We start from the raw sequence: 15185 nt of genomic DNA, 5'->3' as shown, positions 1-15185 counted from the left end.
GTCATACATGTAACTTCTCTTGGTCAATTTTATAAGTCCCCAAATTGCAAGCTTAATTGCAGGTTTTATTTTTACCATTGTAGAAAATTTTTGTTGTTGTTAGTTTAGTCTGTTAATTGGGTTTTTTAATGTATATTTTGGAAGAAAAAAATTATAAAACTATAACAATGTTTCAGTTGCTTTAAATTTAAAATACTGGCCAGATGATCTTGACAGATGTTACAGAAGAAATATGCTCCTTTATCCTTATCAGTTCAAAGATCTTTGATTCTAAACCAAGAGATGACATGTATCAGTATGTTAGAGTCACTTTTCATGACTCTTACTCGTATTTTGTCCTGTTCCTAGTTTTGTTAAAGCAGCTCATAAGTAAGTTCACATATTTGTCATGGGCATGTTTTGTCACTGTGTACCTTTTTTTGGGTGTATGTGGTAAAATTACATTGATACATAAAATTTTGTGTATAAGTGCAATACTCTAAAAAGAAAACTATACTTCTACAGCTCATCTTTTTCTTCTAGCACGTAGAAAATCTAATTGTGTGAAAGAAGTAGAGAAATTGCAAGAAAAACGAGAAAAAAGGAGACTGCAACAGCAAGAACTTAGAGAAAAAAGAGCCCAGGTTTGTAACAGAAACATATTTTGTTTATGCGCCAAAGATTTTACTGTGTCAGTGAATGGGATTGGCTTATGAAAACATAACTCCTTTAAAGATTTCAATATAGTTCCTTAGATTGACATTGAGGAATAATATAAACTCTTGAGAAAATAAGTTATTAACAGATCTTTTTTTACTACATAAATTTCTCAAATTTTAGTTGGTATGTCTTAGTCCTGAGGCTTTTTCCATTTTGAATAGTAAGCCATTGTGCTGCAAAATTCTAATAGATTTATAATATCAAGAATAATAGGATTTTAGGTTTTTTAAAAGGACTAAAAATGCATTCTGAAAGTACCAGTTAAAGTGTATGGTTATACTATAAATGTTACTGTTGTTTTTCCATGGTTAATAAATTGAACATATCATAATGAAAGAGTGGAAATTTGTTGTGTGTTGATTTATGCTAGATGTTGAGAGTGTAGCTCTGTCATGCCCCTCTTCTCACATTTCCTTTAGATGGTTAGCAAAATTTTTCCAGCAATGGAAAATTGCATAGAAGACTGGTTTATTATTTCTCTACAAGTCTTCACATTTTTTACTGTTGTACAAATAATTCCTCCGTTGTGCTTATATTGTAACTATTATATTCTCAGAACTCGTTTCCTGTAATGAAATACCAGGATTGTTTCCTTATTTAAGAGTATGTTCAAATGCCCTTAATCATAAAGATGTTGTGTTGTGGAATCAATATAATACTAACCTCAGTAAAGCAGCTTATATCTGAAAGTGACCTGAGAATGACCAGTTGGGTTTTGAAATAAACAATGCTGTTGTCTACTGATGCTTAGCACAGATGCCACCTGGTGTCTCCTGTGGGTACTTCATAATATTTTTATCTGAACTGTTTACATTCTTCTTCTTAATTGATATAGCTGGTGTTATTTCCCAATAAGGTTAATTGAGAGTAGTGACATTAACAGTTTTGAAATTGAGTTGTACTCGAAGCAAATGTGCAATAAAATACATGGGGAAAAAAACTGACTTGAAATATTTAATAATTTATGCTCATGGCCTGGCTAGGAGAGGCTGTTAGCTCTTGCTATTTGTGTCTTAATCTGAATTTTCTCAATTTTGAAGCAAAAAAGTAAATTGCTATTAGCATTCAATAATTTGAATTTTAAAGATTTAAAAAATTGTCTTGGCTTCCAGTTCCTTTAAATCCTATATCCTGTTGATTTGGAACTGTTTTATACCAGGCTTTAGTTTTTTTTTTTTAGAGACTCAGTAAAAATAGGAAATGGATATAAGTGAATCCATCGTTCTATTTTCCTGAAACATTGAATTAGGAATTGGAAATAAGAATCTGATTAAATGCATTTTTCTAAGAATTTCAGCTTTTCTAGAGTTTTTTTTTTTTTTTTTGATGTTTAGGATGAGTACTTTCTCTTGCTTAATTTTCTAGGACAATTAAGGTATGTGTATAACATTTGACATAATACAAGGGTGGGTTTAATAAGCAATATATGGCTTGGAGTTAACAGATTGCACGTAGACTAACAGAATTATGTTTTTAAAATAAAAGTGATTTCTGGGCAATTACTGATCTTGAACTCTGAAACTATATCACATCTCTGCTTTGAATTTGGGCTTGGCTATTACTAGTGACATAATTTATTACTTTAATTTTAATTTTCAAACCATGTATAAATGCAACAAATGCTACTTTATTGTAATTATAATAAATGATGAATTCTCTGTCTTCTTACAGGATGTTGATGCTACAAACCCAAATTATGAAATTATGTGTATGATCAGAGACTTTAGAGGAAGTTTGGATTATAGACCGTTAACAACAGCAGATCCTGTAAGATTCTTTGTAAATGATTGCCCTGGAACTTTTTATGCTGTGAATAAAAATATGTTTGATACCCCCTAAATTAATATTATATTTAGCTCTGTAACTTTCTTCTCTTTTTATGGGTGTTCCTTCTCCATATTTTAAGAAGAAAATCAAGAAACCATTGAGAATTCCCTGGTGACTTAATGGTTAGGACTCCAAACTGAGGGCCTAGGTTCAATCTTTGGTCAGAAAACTAAGATCCCACAAGCCACTCAGTGCAGCCAAAAAAAGAGACAAACTACCCACATTTACTCTTAATTCCCATAATTGATATATTAGACATGCTTCTCACAGAGGTACCTGTTTCACAGCAAAGCCTTCAAGTCCTTGGTGGTGGTCATTCGGTCACTAAACCGTGTCTGACTCTTTGCGACCCCATGGACTGCAGCACACCTGGCATCCCTGTCCTCCACTAGTCCCAAAGTTTGCTCAAGTTTAAATAAAAAGTTAATTAGTAGTAGGAATGATGGTCGAATCGACAGCCCAAGACAAGAGGAAATAACTTGGAATTTACATAAATGATGGTCAGAAAGCAGATTGGGTCTTCTGACATCATCCTTGACTGTTGCTCTGCCCTACCAAGGACTTTGCTAAGCAACCATCACTTATACTTTCATCTCAATTCCAAGTTTATTTCCTCTTGACTTGGGCTGTGGATCCCACCATCATTTCAGCTTACTGCTAATTAATTTTTTTTAAATGTTTATTTTGGCTTTTAACAGTGAGTAATGATTGTTGAGGACTGCTGTAAAACAAAACTCTAGTGCTTAAAAAATGTCTTATTATGCATTTCTTTCCTATTAAAGAATGAGAATTTAGGGACATCCCTGGCAGTCCAGTGGTTAAGACTTTGTTCCCAGTGCAGGGGGGCGCAGGTTCAATCCCTGGTTGGGGAGCTAAGAACCCACAAGCCTGGCGGCCAAAATCCAAAACATGAAACGGAAACAGTATTGTAACAAATTCAATAAAGACTTTAAAAGTGGTCCAAATCAAAAAAAAAAAAAAAAAAAAATGAGAGTTTACTAGACAGGGAATACTTTTGTAATTTGTATTTGTGAAAAATAATACATCTGACCTAGCATACATGGAATGTCTTCGGTACACAAAATATGTTTATTTTAGGCAGATGTATTATATGTGATTTAACAGTAGTTCATAACATCTGATCTCATGTATTTTAGTTCTTGTTGCCCCTCCATTTGTTTCATTTACATCTGAGCTCAGACTTTACAGCAGTGTTTGCAGAACTTTTTCTGAAAAGGGCCTGGTATTTTTGGCTTTGTGAACCATATTTTCTGTGTTACAACTTCTCAATTCTGACTTTGTAGTATGAAAAGCAGCCATAGACAATACATAAATGAATGGGTATGGCTGTTTCAGAAAACTTCAGTAGTGACTTGGGTTGGGTTTTTAGGCCATACTTTGCAAATTTCTACTTTATATTAAATATCATTACAAGACAAACATTGGGAACATAAGTTTTATGAAAAAATATTTATGTCTAATTAATTGGCACATTATGAAATTATTCAGATTATTTTGCCTAATAATCTTCTGATAATCCTGTTTCTTGTCTACAGCTAGTTATCTTTGCCAACAGCTTTCCCTCCAGTTCAGTCTGATAGGAAATTTGACTTTTGTCGTATACAGCCCATCTTGACTTGAATAAGGTGGCTTCTTAATGTGAACCTGTTGCTATCAAGAGTAGTAGTGTCATCTGCAAAGTTATTTCCTAGAGGTTTGCCAAATGACACAATCAGCAAGTTTCCATTATACTTTGAATTTTTAAAATAATTGTGTCTGATGATTCTTAAAATTTGTGTATTACATATCCTATTTTTGCTGTGCATAAATTTCTAAAACCTTAGAAATATCACATAATTAATTTTTCAGTGTTTTATAATTCACTGATAATAACTGGAAAAATTATTTTATTTCTAGATTGATGAACACAGGATATGTGTTTGTGTAAGGAAACGACCACTCAATAAAAAAGGTATGTTTGTTGAGCTCTAATCAAAGGTCGATTTTTGTCCTGTTTGCAGTTTATTTTGATAATACCAGAAATCAAATTGATTTGGAAGAGTTAAGTGTAAATCATTTCATTTGTATATAAGCATTAGGCAGATTTCTGTGGTTAGGGCTGTTGTGTTATTGCTGTAAGGCTGCCTTTCCTGGCTTTACGGAAATCTTGATTTTTTTAACTTTGTTGAAATATTCTATTTGAATGGCATGTTTATGGGATATTTATATTTACAGGGTTACTACTTTTATCTAAATTCTTACTACTTAAAATAATTTTTGTTCATTAACTCAAATGATGTGAAAAATACTGGCCATTGACTTTTTTTTTTATTCTTTTAGAAACTCAAATGAAAGATCTTGATGTAATCACAATCCCTAGTAAAGATGTTGTGATGGTACATGAACCAAAACAAAAAGTAGATTTAACAAGGTACCTAGAAAACCAAACATTTCGTTTTGATTATGCCTTTGATGACTCAGCTCCTAATGAAATGGTTTACAGGTAGGTAAATTTGTTGTAAATCATAATTTGTTCTTATTCTATGTTCAGGGTGTTCACCATCACCCTGAAACTTATATTGATCTTGGCATATCTCTCCAGAGGTGCAATATTCTTTTTTTACCCCCTTAGTTTAAACAAATAAGAATATTTAATAAACACAATAATAAATAGTAATACATGTTTTCTTTAATGCTCCCCAAATCAGTTTTCATTACCAATTAACTTATACACTATGTAACACACCATATGTATGGATAAGAAGTTTCTAGACAACATTTTCTCTGCCTCTAGAGATGGGATGTGGTTATTTTTCCTTTTTAATATCTGCAGTATTTCAAAGAAATTTAAAATAGCTGTTATACATCAGACACTTATTTGTCTAAATCTTTATTGACCACTTAAGGAACAAAAGTTCTGAAATCTACGTGCATTTGCCTAGTTTATCATATTTAAGCTTTGAAATAGTTTTAGCATGAAATTCTTACGTGTTTGCATATTTAACCTACAAATAATTCAAACTTGTGTATTATGCATTGATGTCCTACATTTTTATCCAAATTTAGATTTTCATACATAGTTTATAAACATTTACTTCTCATTATTTAACAGGTCAATTTTAGCAGCATTGTTATTTCAGTCTATATTAAATGGTCTTGGCAGTCACTTGAATGCTATGCTTCATTGCCCTTTTATCTTATAAATTTGACTGGAAAACAAAATTAATTAGTGAGAATGCTAGCAAGTTATGATAAATGAGATCCTGTTAAGATCAACTCCTCTGGTCTTAAGCCAGTAAACTGTGAGTTCAGCTCTAAAGAAACAGGACAAAATTAAAGAGTATGTGAATGCTAGATAGAGGTATTGTGAAGAATTTGTTTTAAAAGGGAATTGTAAATTGTATATTTTTTACCTTTCTGAGAGCTGAGTCCTCTCCTTCTCACTCACTCCCTTGTCTCCTTCCACTACTGTCTCATAAATATATCTGTCTGACTTTTATAATCATTTTCAAGAGATCATTATAAACGTGTGTTTCTGTGTATGTGCTAGATTTAGTAAACATTTTTGTTTCACCCTGTATTTATGCTTCTTAATTTTACCAATATTAGTTCTGTCCCCTCTTATCCTTAACTTCAGTGGATTGAGGAATTAGGCTTTTTTTTTTGTCCTATCACTCTTCAGACTCATTTCTAATTCTGTTTGATTAGAACTTTTTTCTCCTTCTTTTGTTCTATACTTTCTCCAGTTGTGCCTTTGAAAAAATCAATAGAGCTATATAAAGTGTTCACATATGTTCTCTTGAAGCCTGTGTAAAAAACCCATTTGTTTTGTATCATGCATTTTAGAGCACTGCTCAATGAAGTATTTTTTTGTCCTTCCTTACCTTTTTAATCTTGACTCCAGCAGTGATTATACCAATACATAATACTGGGCATCCTTTTCCTGAATCAGGACTGTCAATTCAAAATTCATTGTCTTATATAAAGATCATTTATAGTTACTTATTTATAATATTTGGGGATCCTTTTCCTGAATCAAGACTATCAGTTCAGAATTCATTGTCTTACAAGCATTGTTTATATTTGCTTATTCACATCCAGGAAAATTTTTACCAGTTTTATACTTGTTAAGATAATGTTTTTGTACTTTTTTCTCCCTCTAGCTTTTCTTTTCTGAGATTACCAGTCTTGATTCTGTTTCTGTTGAAACCTTTGATACATTTTTGAGTTTGGGTTGGGGTTTTTTGTTTTGGTTTTCATGTATGTCCCACTTGTCTGGCTGATATTACCATATTTTGTTGTTATTTTTTAAAACTTTCCTATTGTCTTCTATTAATACATATGTCTTTAGCTCAGCTACTATCAGGTTTTTCCCCCCTGGCAGTTATTAATTATTGTGGCCATTTTTTTTGTGGCCATTTTTTATCATGGAATTATTGCTTGAAGATATGCGTTAAAGAGCTTTAAGCAATTCTAGGACATGGACATTTAAATTTTAAATCAGTGAGTTCAGTTGTGGTCTTAGAGTTGAACCTACTGGTTTGTTAAAAATTTTGGTGTAAGATTTGTTTATTAATAACACTAGATACTAGTTTTATTACTTATTTAATTAAAATATCAACTGTACATTTTGACCGCTGCATTTTATTTTTAAGGTTTACAGCTAGACCACTAGTGGAAACTATATTTGAGAGGGGAATGGCTACATGCTTTGCTTATGGGCAGACTGGAAGTGGAAAGACTCATGTAAGTAATTCGTTAGTTACATCCTGATAGGAAGCTGGTTTATTTTTCTTATACCTTAATTGTAAGACCTAAATTCTTTTTTCTTTTTAACATATAGACAATGGGAGGTGACTTTTCAGGAAAGAACCAAGATTGTTCTAAAGGAATTTATGCATTAGCAGGTAACTCCTTTTTGGGTATCATTTATAACATTCTTCTTGAATATTATTCAGGTGGTTTGGAAAAAGATTTGGAAGTACTGTACAGAATTTTAAGGGTGATTAATGCTGCACTTACTACATATTTTGTCAGTTTTAGGTTATCGGACTGCTTTGGAAAGAGCTTTGCTTTGGGGTCAGAAATCTTGATTGTGTGTGTGTTGTAATCTGACACATTGTTGGAGCTTAGTATTGTTGAATAGCTGCTTTGTGAAAAGTTCCCATTTGTTATAATTACGAAAGTACCCTTATTATGACCACCTATAATTTTATGCTATTTATAAAGATAAGTAGTAGCATTCTTTTCTTGAATATGAAGGAGAGTGACTTCTAAACTGACAGTGTAGACAAACTTGCTATTTTTTGTAAAGTTAGTATCCACTTGAGTCTTCATTTTTATTATTGATACTATCATTCTAGGTAAGCATAAACTGATTCCTCTGAAAATAGAAAATTTTAATATCTTTTAAAAAATAATTTTTTTGCATCTTAACAAATTTTCTCCATATGAAATTATTGGCAGCTCGGGATGTATTTTTAATGCTAAAGAAGCCAAACTATAAGAAGTTGGAACTTCAAGTGTATGCAACCTTTTTTGAAATTTATAGTGGTAAGGTAAGTTGAAATTTTAAACTAATTTTTGTAAGCTTTTTAAATTGTGGTTTAAAAATACATAACATAAAATTTACCATTTTAACTTTTTTAGTGTAGAAGTTCACCAGAATTGAGTACATTCACATTGTTGGACAGTTGGTGCCACCACATAATTGCTATATGTATTTAGAATATTATTTTGAAGTTTTTTGTGTATGAGATTTTTTCTAAATTCCCTTTGAAATTCTTTAACTTCAATATCAATCATTATTATTCTATAACAATTATTACGATTCTCTGAAATAATTTTTTAGAATCTGAATGACTCATTTTTATAGAACTGTTCTTATTTTCAAACTTTTTTTTTTAGGTGTTTGACTTGCTAAATAGAAAAACAAAATTAAGAGTGCTTGAAGATGGAAAACAGCAGGTTCAAGTGGTGGGATTACAGGAACGGGAGGTCAAATGTGTTGAAGATGTACTAAAACTCATTGACATAGGCAACAGTTGCAGGTAACTCATTTTAATAAAGAGAAACAATCTGATGATCAATTTTAGATACTTTGATTATAACTTGAGAGCAAAGCAAGATTGTTATTCAGTGTATCTTGAAAGTAAAAATCATTGTTCATCAAGACTTTATGAAGTGTGCCAGGTTAAATTCATTAATCTCATTATGTTTGTGTTGTTAATTCACAATAGCTCTTTTGTATTTAAATAATAAAAACGGGATAGTTTTTTGTTTCTATTTTTAATGAAAATATTGTGGCTTGCACAAATTAAACTTTTTACATATCAAAATGTTCTTAATTACATTGTAGAACATCCGGTCAAACATCTGCAAATGCACATTCATCTCGGAGCCATGCAGTGTTTCAGATTATCCTTAGAAGGAAAGGAAAACTACATGGCAAGTTTTCTCTCATCGATTTGGCTGGAAATGAAAGAGGAGCTGATACTTCCAGTGCAGACAGGCAAACTAGGCTTGAAGGTGCTGAAATTAATAAAAGCCTTTTAGCACTCAAGGTAAATAAAGTCCTTTTAATTGTGACAAGTCTCTTACTTTGGACTTTAACTTTGTTTACTCAGTTGCAAAATGATAGTGTTTGTTTTTTCTAATAAGTAAGAGAGATTATCAAAATTTAGTTGTTTATGTTTGCAGTTATAGATTTTTATTGTTTCCAGAAATTTTCTTTATACATATTATTTATTCTTTTTAGGGTAGTTAAAAGATCTGTTAGTTGGCAGGCCACTTCCAAATAGTTGACAGGTTATTTAGGGAGATTCTAGGGAGCCTTAACCACTAATCAGTCTTTTTTCTTGACGGAGAGCAAGGAACCACAAGACTGAGCTAAGAAAGTTTCTCTGAAAAATGTGGAATGGCTTTCAGAAAGTTAGGCCAATATTATATATCTCCCGTGGCTTACAAAGAAAAGAAAGCATTCTGTTTTTTCTTTTATGGAAAAAGTTTAACAAAGCTATGACAAATCTAGATAGCATATTAAAAAGCAGAGACATCATTTCGCTGACAAAGGTCCATAAAGCCAAAGCTATGGTTTGACTATAGTCAAACCAGCAGTCATGTATGGATGTGAGAGTTGAACCATAAAGAAGGCTGAGCACTGAAGAATTGATGCTTTTGAACTGTGGTGCTAGAGAAGACTCTTGAGAATCCCGTGGACAGCAAGGAGATCAGACCAGTCCATCCTAAAGGAAATCAACCCTGAATATTCATTGCAAGGACTGATCCTGAAGCTGAAGCTCCAATACTTTGGCCACCTGATGCAAAGAGCCGACTCATTGGAAAAGACTGATGCTGGGAAAGATGGAAGGCAAAAGGAGAATAGGGTGGCAGAGGATGAGATGATTGGATAGCATCAGCGACTCAATGTACATGAAGCTAAGCAACCTCTGGGAGATAGTGAGGGATAGGGAATTCTGGTGTGCTGCAGCCCATGGGATCACAACAAGTCAGACATGACTTAGCAACTGAACAACAGTTATCCTACTGCCTGTCACTTCTAAACACCAATCATAGTCTCCGGCAGAATCTTTTGGAGTTAACAAAGTAGTCTTTTGGTTAGATTGTTTTTTGGGGTTTGTTTCTGGTATTTTTATTTCCCAAATTTCATTTTCTTGAATAATGATTTTTGAGAACATTTTTACTATGCTGTAGACCTCTTGATAGAATTTTCAGAGCTGATCAGATTTTAAATGTTAGGGTTATTGTAAGAGATCTTTTAAATACGTTCAATAAGGTTAATCTTTATAAGAAGCATAATCTGTGAAATTTGCTTTCTTAATTTTCAGGAGTGCATCAGAGCCTTAGGTAGAAATAAACCTCATACTCCTTTCCGAGCAAGTAAACTCACTCAGGTGTTAAGAGATTCATTCATAGGTGAAAACTCTCGTACCTGCATGGTAAGTTTATGTTTGTTTTGTCTTAATCCTAAATGAATAATTATACAACATCTGTGGGAAATTTATGAAATACATTAGTAGCATTTAAAGTCTTCTACTGTGATACAGTGAAACTTAAAAATGTGGTCCCTGCCAGTCTGATAGGATTGTATTGCTGTTATAATACATTCATGCATTCAACTAATTACAACATCTGAGTCCTCTTGAGATTGGTTTCCATTGCTTTCTGTTTTTCTTACATATTGGTCACACTTCTGTCTTTCTTCATATATCTAGAATTTTGGATTATATAATTTTCATTATGATTGAATATCTTATAGACACTCTGGATTCTGTTATGTTCTTCTGAAGATTATTGGTTTGTTGTTGTTACTGTTATTTTAGCAGAAAGTTAACTTAGCTGAACTCCAAACTCTTGTCTCCCCTGCTGTGGGCAGCAACTGACCTTGAAATCTCTGTTTAGTTCTTTTAGACTTAGCTATGTTTCTTATAGTCAGCCTGTGTACTCCAGTTTGGGGGTCAGGCAGAGATTCGGGTAATGTGTGTATTTGGGTAGAGTACTCATGTGTGTATATATATATGAATATACACACATACACACACACACACACATGAGTTTCTCCCTCTGTGGTTACTTCTCTTCTGGGACAAACTTCACTTCCCAGCTACTATGGTGCCCGTGTCCAAACTGTCCTTCTTAACTAGTGAAACTCCAGGTTTTTATTGAAGTTTTAGTTGTCCTATGTGACAGCAGCACAGTTTGCCCTTAAGCAAAAAAAAATTTATCGAAAAGAGGGGCAGTCAGTCACTCAGTGTTACTCCCTTCTTTGAGGTGTTGACCTCCATTTTCTGCCTGATGTTTGATCATTTTGTGGTGCTGTTAGAGCTGTTTATATTTTAACTGGAGTTTATAATTACTATATGATTATGGGTGTGAGATACTGAATTATCTCAGAGTTTCTTTTCTTTGGATGACCATATTAAGATTAGACCTTAAGGAGCCATGTGTCAATATTGCTGTCATCTATAACATTTTCTTTATCTTTGCACTTTTCCCCCATAGATTGCTACAATATCTCCAGGAATGGCATCCTGTGAAAATACCCTCAATACATTAAGATATGCAAATAGGTATGAGATATGGTTATTTTTAAATTTGAAAGGAATAGAACAGTATATGATTTGATTTAATATCTTACAGGGTAAATCTTATTACATTATTCTTTCCATTTTCAAAAAAGTTTTTGCATATTTGTTGAAATGATATTTAAAATCATTTTATCACATCCTAAAAATAAAAATAATTAGAAATGTGTTGAGTAACTTGAGAAGACAGTTATATTTTTAGTAGAATTGGTCTTACTCAAGAACATGATACATTTTTCCATTTAACCAAGTTATATTTCATAGTGTTAGTTCTCATTATGTTAAGACTCAAAAGTGAGTGAGTATCAGGCACCAGTTTGTATTTCTTAAGTTATTTTGCTATATGCTAAAAAATTATTTCTGATAATGTTAAGTGTTATACATGGGGAATCTAGGGATTTAGTAGTGATGGCACCGTTCTTTGTGGTGTTCTATATGGGTTGCTGCTGCTGCTGCTGCTGCTAAGTCGCTTCAGTCGTGTCCGACTCTGTGCGACCCCATAGACGGCAGCCCACCAGGCTTCCCCGTCCCTGGGATTCTCCAGGCAAGATCACTGGAGTGGGTTGCCATTTCCTTCTCCGTCTATATGGGTTACGTTTTATTATTTATGAAAATACTGTTACAAACTTTTCATAGACAGTTGGATTATTACAAATGAGAGGACAGAAAGCGTTACACACCGTTAAAGCAATTTGTTCCCATTGCTCTTATTTTAAATGACTATTTATATAGTTTAAAATTTCTGTTATCACATACTGCATTTGTGATTTTAACCTAAAGATAAAATTCCTCTTTGTGTTACATTTCTGGTGTGGCGAGTCTTGATTTAGCTAAACATAAGTATTTGTACTGTTTTTTTGTTTTAGTCACTACTGAGATTTTTTCTTTAATCTTTCATTAAGATGGTAAATATATATGCATATAGGAAAGTACCCAGACATAATTAGTAAATGAATACTTCATACATTACATAGTGTAATGTAATGAATACTTACAAAGTGTAAATTCTGGTCATTAGACCAGGAAATAAAACATTTCCAGTCCCCCCAGAAAATTCCCCATGTGTCCCTTTCTGATCACAAGTCCTGAATAACATGCCTAAATCCATTAATCTCAATCCATTATCCTGATTTTGGAATAAATTGCTCAGTTTTCTTTCTTTCTCCCTTTTTAAAAATAGTTTTACTACCTATGAATGTGTCTTTGAACAATATAGGTAGCTGTATTTGAACTTCACATAAATGAGAACACCCTTTGTTCTTTTGTATTTTGCTTTCAGTTTAAGAGATTTTAAAAAATCATCAGTAGAAACTGTTAGAAAGTATAAACTTACCTTTTGCCAAAAGATGAAAAATAATTTCTTTAAAAATATAATAGAATTTTATTTTTAAACTTAATCCCTTTTAAATTTTGAATTATAAAATCCTAGCTATGAACCTTTAATAATTCTTTGTAGTGAACATTTTTGGTATTGTAGGGTTTTTATCACTAATTTAAAATGTTCCTTATTTCAGAATTGTTCATGGGAGAGATGAGGAACAGCTTAGTGTTACAGTCCTGTTGTAGAATTAAAACCCTCATATCTTCAGACTTCTGTATTTGATCATTCCTCTAGTTCATTTAGACCCAAGTAAAATATTTTAATTTTTTATCATGTAATGTGATTCATTTGCAACATTACTAACCATCTGGGACAAACAATTCTGTCTTTTATTTCCATATCTTTAGGAATAAAGATTTTCAATCTCCTTTGATAGCTCATTTGAGGAGTATAATTCCTGCATATAGTATAGTTCAGGTTGGGTAAGAGAGCTTTGAATAGAGGGAAAATGTGTGGTTAGGGGCTAAAAGGGTACCTAAATGAGGATATTCTGAAAGAATAAGATAAGTAATGGGGTTGGGAGTAAAAAAGTGATTAAGTCAGTATTAGAAATTTGGGTTTGTCAGCATGTATGTAAATAAGCTTTCCAAAGTAACTATAAAGGAAAAAGGGTAATGCATGTGATATTGAACCTTTGAGAGCAGACATTACCAAAAGGTCAAAGAAAGATTCTAAGTATAAGACATTACTAGTTTTATCTATGTGACTATTTTTGATGTGTATAAACAGTAATTTCATTTAGTTAAACTTGAGAAGTAATGAGAAAAACAGAATATGGTTGGTATATATTGAAATGTTCAAACATAAAATTTGTACTCAGCCAGGTTTGAACCTCAGTTATGCTACATTCTCACTGAATGAACCTGGGTAAGGTACTTCATTGCTCTGAACCAATTTCTTAACAGTAAAATGGTGGTAATGTCACAACTTTGTTGTAATGGTTAAATAATGTCTTAAGAAATACTAATTATGCTATCTGCTGATAGAAAGTAATTAATAAATATTGCCTATGATTATGAAGTGAGATTGGCCCATAGAGGATATAGGAACTCAAAAAAGTTGGCTCAGAAAACCCATGCTTTGGTTAATACACCTGTTAGAGACATTGGCAAAAACAATTAAAATTCCATTGCTAAAGGATTTTCTTTGCCATGATTCATCATCTGAATCACCAAACACAGAAAATTATTTGAGTGACTGTTTTTTCAGTTTGTTCCAAAGTTGCTTCATAACAGATATATTCTAGGTGCATAGGAAAGAAGTTAATTCATTATTAAGATTGTATGCCATTAGGACTTTAATTCCCTTCCGTCCTGTTTGAAAAGACTGCAAGACTGTTGAGGATTCATTAATGCTAATAAAATACTCATAGTATTGATTACAGAAGAAAATTAGACACGAGTGGTCATGTAGCTTAATACAGGGCATTTCAAATTTAGTTGATGGTCTAGTTACACTTCTATAAAAGATCATAGGAAAAGGAAGAATTATGGAGTAGGGAATCAATAGAACAGAGGGGTTCAAAAACCTGTTAACTTTAATTATTTTTAAGACCCTTTTCTAGCAAATTGGTAATAAATGAAAACTTGAAATGTGCATTCCTGCCTTTACAAGAGCGTTTTCTTTTAATCTGTCGCTGTTGTGGTGCTGCAGAGTGAAGGAGTTTGGAATTAGCCCGTCAGACATCCCCTTCTCACAGGGCAGCGGCAGCCGCCCTGACCTCTCTCCTTCTTACGAGTATGACGACTTTTCTCCTTCGGTTGCCAGGTCTACTTTATTCTATGCATACAGTGTTTGTTTCAGTAGTTTCTTTTGGAAGGTGCTATATATAAATGTTTCATAGCATTTACTTTCATGGCATATACTTCTTTTGTCCCGAGCCATTTTATTTTTCATTTTCATTTTGTTTGACAGGTGGTGGTTATACTGCATGATCTTAATTTTTACATACTTTATTCGTTTATTTGCTTTAAAATGTTGATTTAGAATTCAGGCTTCCTTTTCCCCTCTCATATTTTTAAGGATGATGTCATCTTTGCATATTTCTTATTGAAGGATAGACAGTCTTATTTAAAAGGAAAAGTTTACATTCTTTGTGCAAGGAAATCACAGGGATCCTCTTGACTTAAAAAATGGACATTTGGGGGCTTCCTTAGTGGCCCAGTGGTAAAGTG

General features: G+C 32.7%; 1 protein-coding gene across 5 annotated transcripts in view; it reads left to right on the top strand.

Annotated features, from left to right (window-relative positions):
- KIF2A (kinesin family member 2A) overlaps nt 1–15185 on the top strand; it is a 71593-nt gene that overhangs the window by 44934 nt on the left and 11474 nt on the right. For 2 of the 5 annotated variants that reach the window (XM_043887145.1, XM_043887147.1), the window contains exons 6-16: nt 505–623; nt 2371–2466; nt 4444–4498; nt 4867–5029; nt 7182–7272; nt 7370–7433; nt 7993–8084; nt 8434–8576; nt 8885–9089; nt 10374–10484; nt 11548–11615. In XM_043887145.1, the coding sequence (XP_043743080.1) occupies nt 505–623; nt 2371–2466; nt 4444–4498; nt 4867–5029; nt 7182–7272; nt 7370–7433; nt 7993–8084; nt 8434–8576; nt 8885–9089; nt 10374–10484; nt 11548–11615 (1207 nt within the window). Of the gene's footprint in view, nt 1–504; nt 624–2370; nt 2467–4443; nt 4499–4866; nt 5030–7181; nt 7273–7369; nt 7434–7992; nt 8085–8433; nt 8577–8884; nt 9090–10373; nt 10485–11547; nt 11616–14664; nt 14779–15185 lie in introns of all 5 variants that reach the window. The other 3 variants (XM_043887148.1, XM_043887146.1, XM_043887149.1) reach the window with 2 other exon arrangements.

The sequence above is a fragment of the Cervus elaphus genome, chromosome 25 (genome assembly GCF_910594005.1).
Source record: "Cervus elaphus chromosome 25, mCerEla1.1, whole genome shotgun sequence".
Classification (NCBI taxonomy): domain Eukaryota; kingdom Metazoa; phylum Chordata; class Mammalia; order Artiodactyla; family Cervidae; genus Cervus; species Cervus elaphus.
Note: the sequence above shows the minus strand (reverse complement) of the source record. Positions and strands in the feature narration are given on the sequence as shown.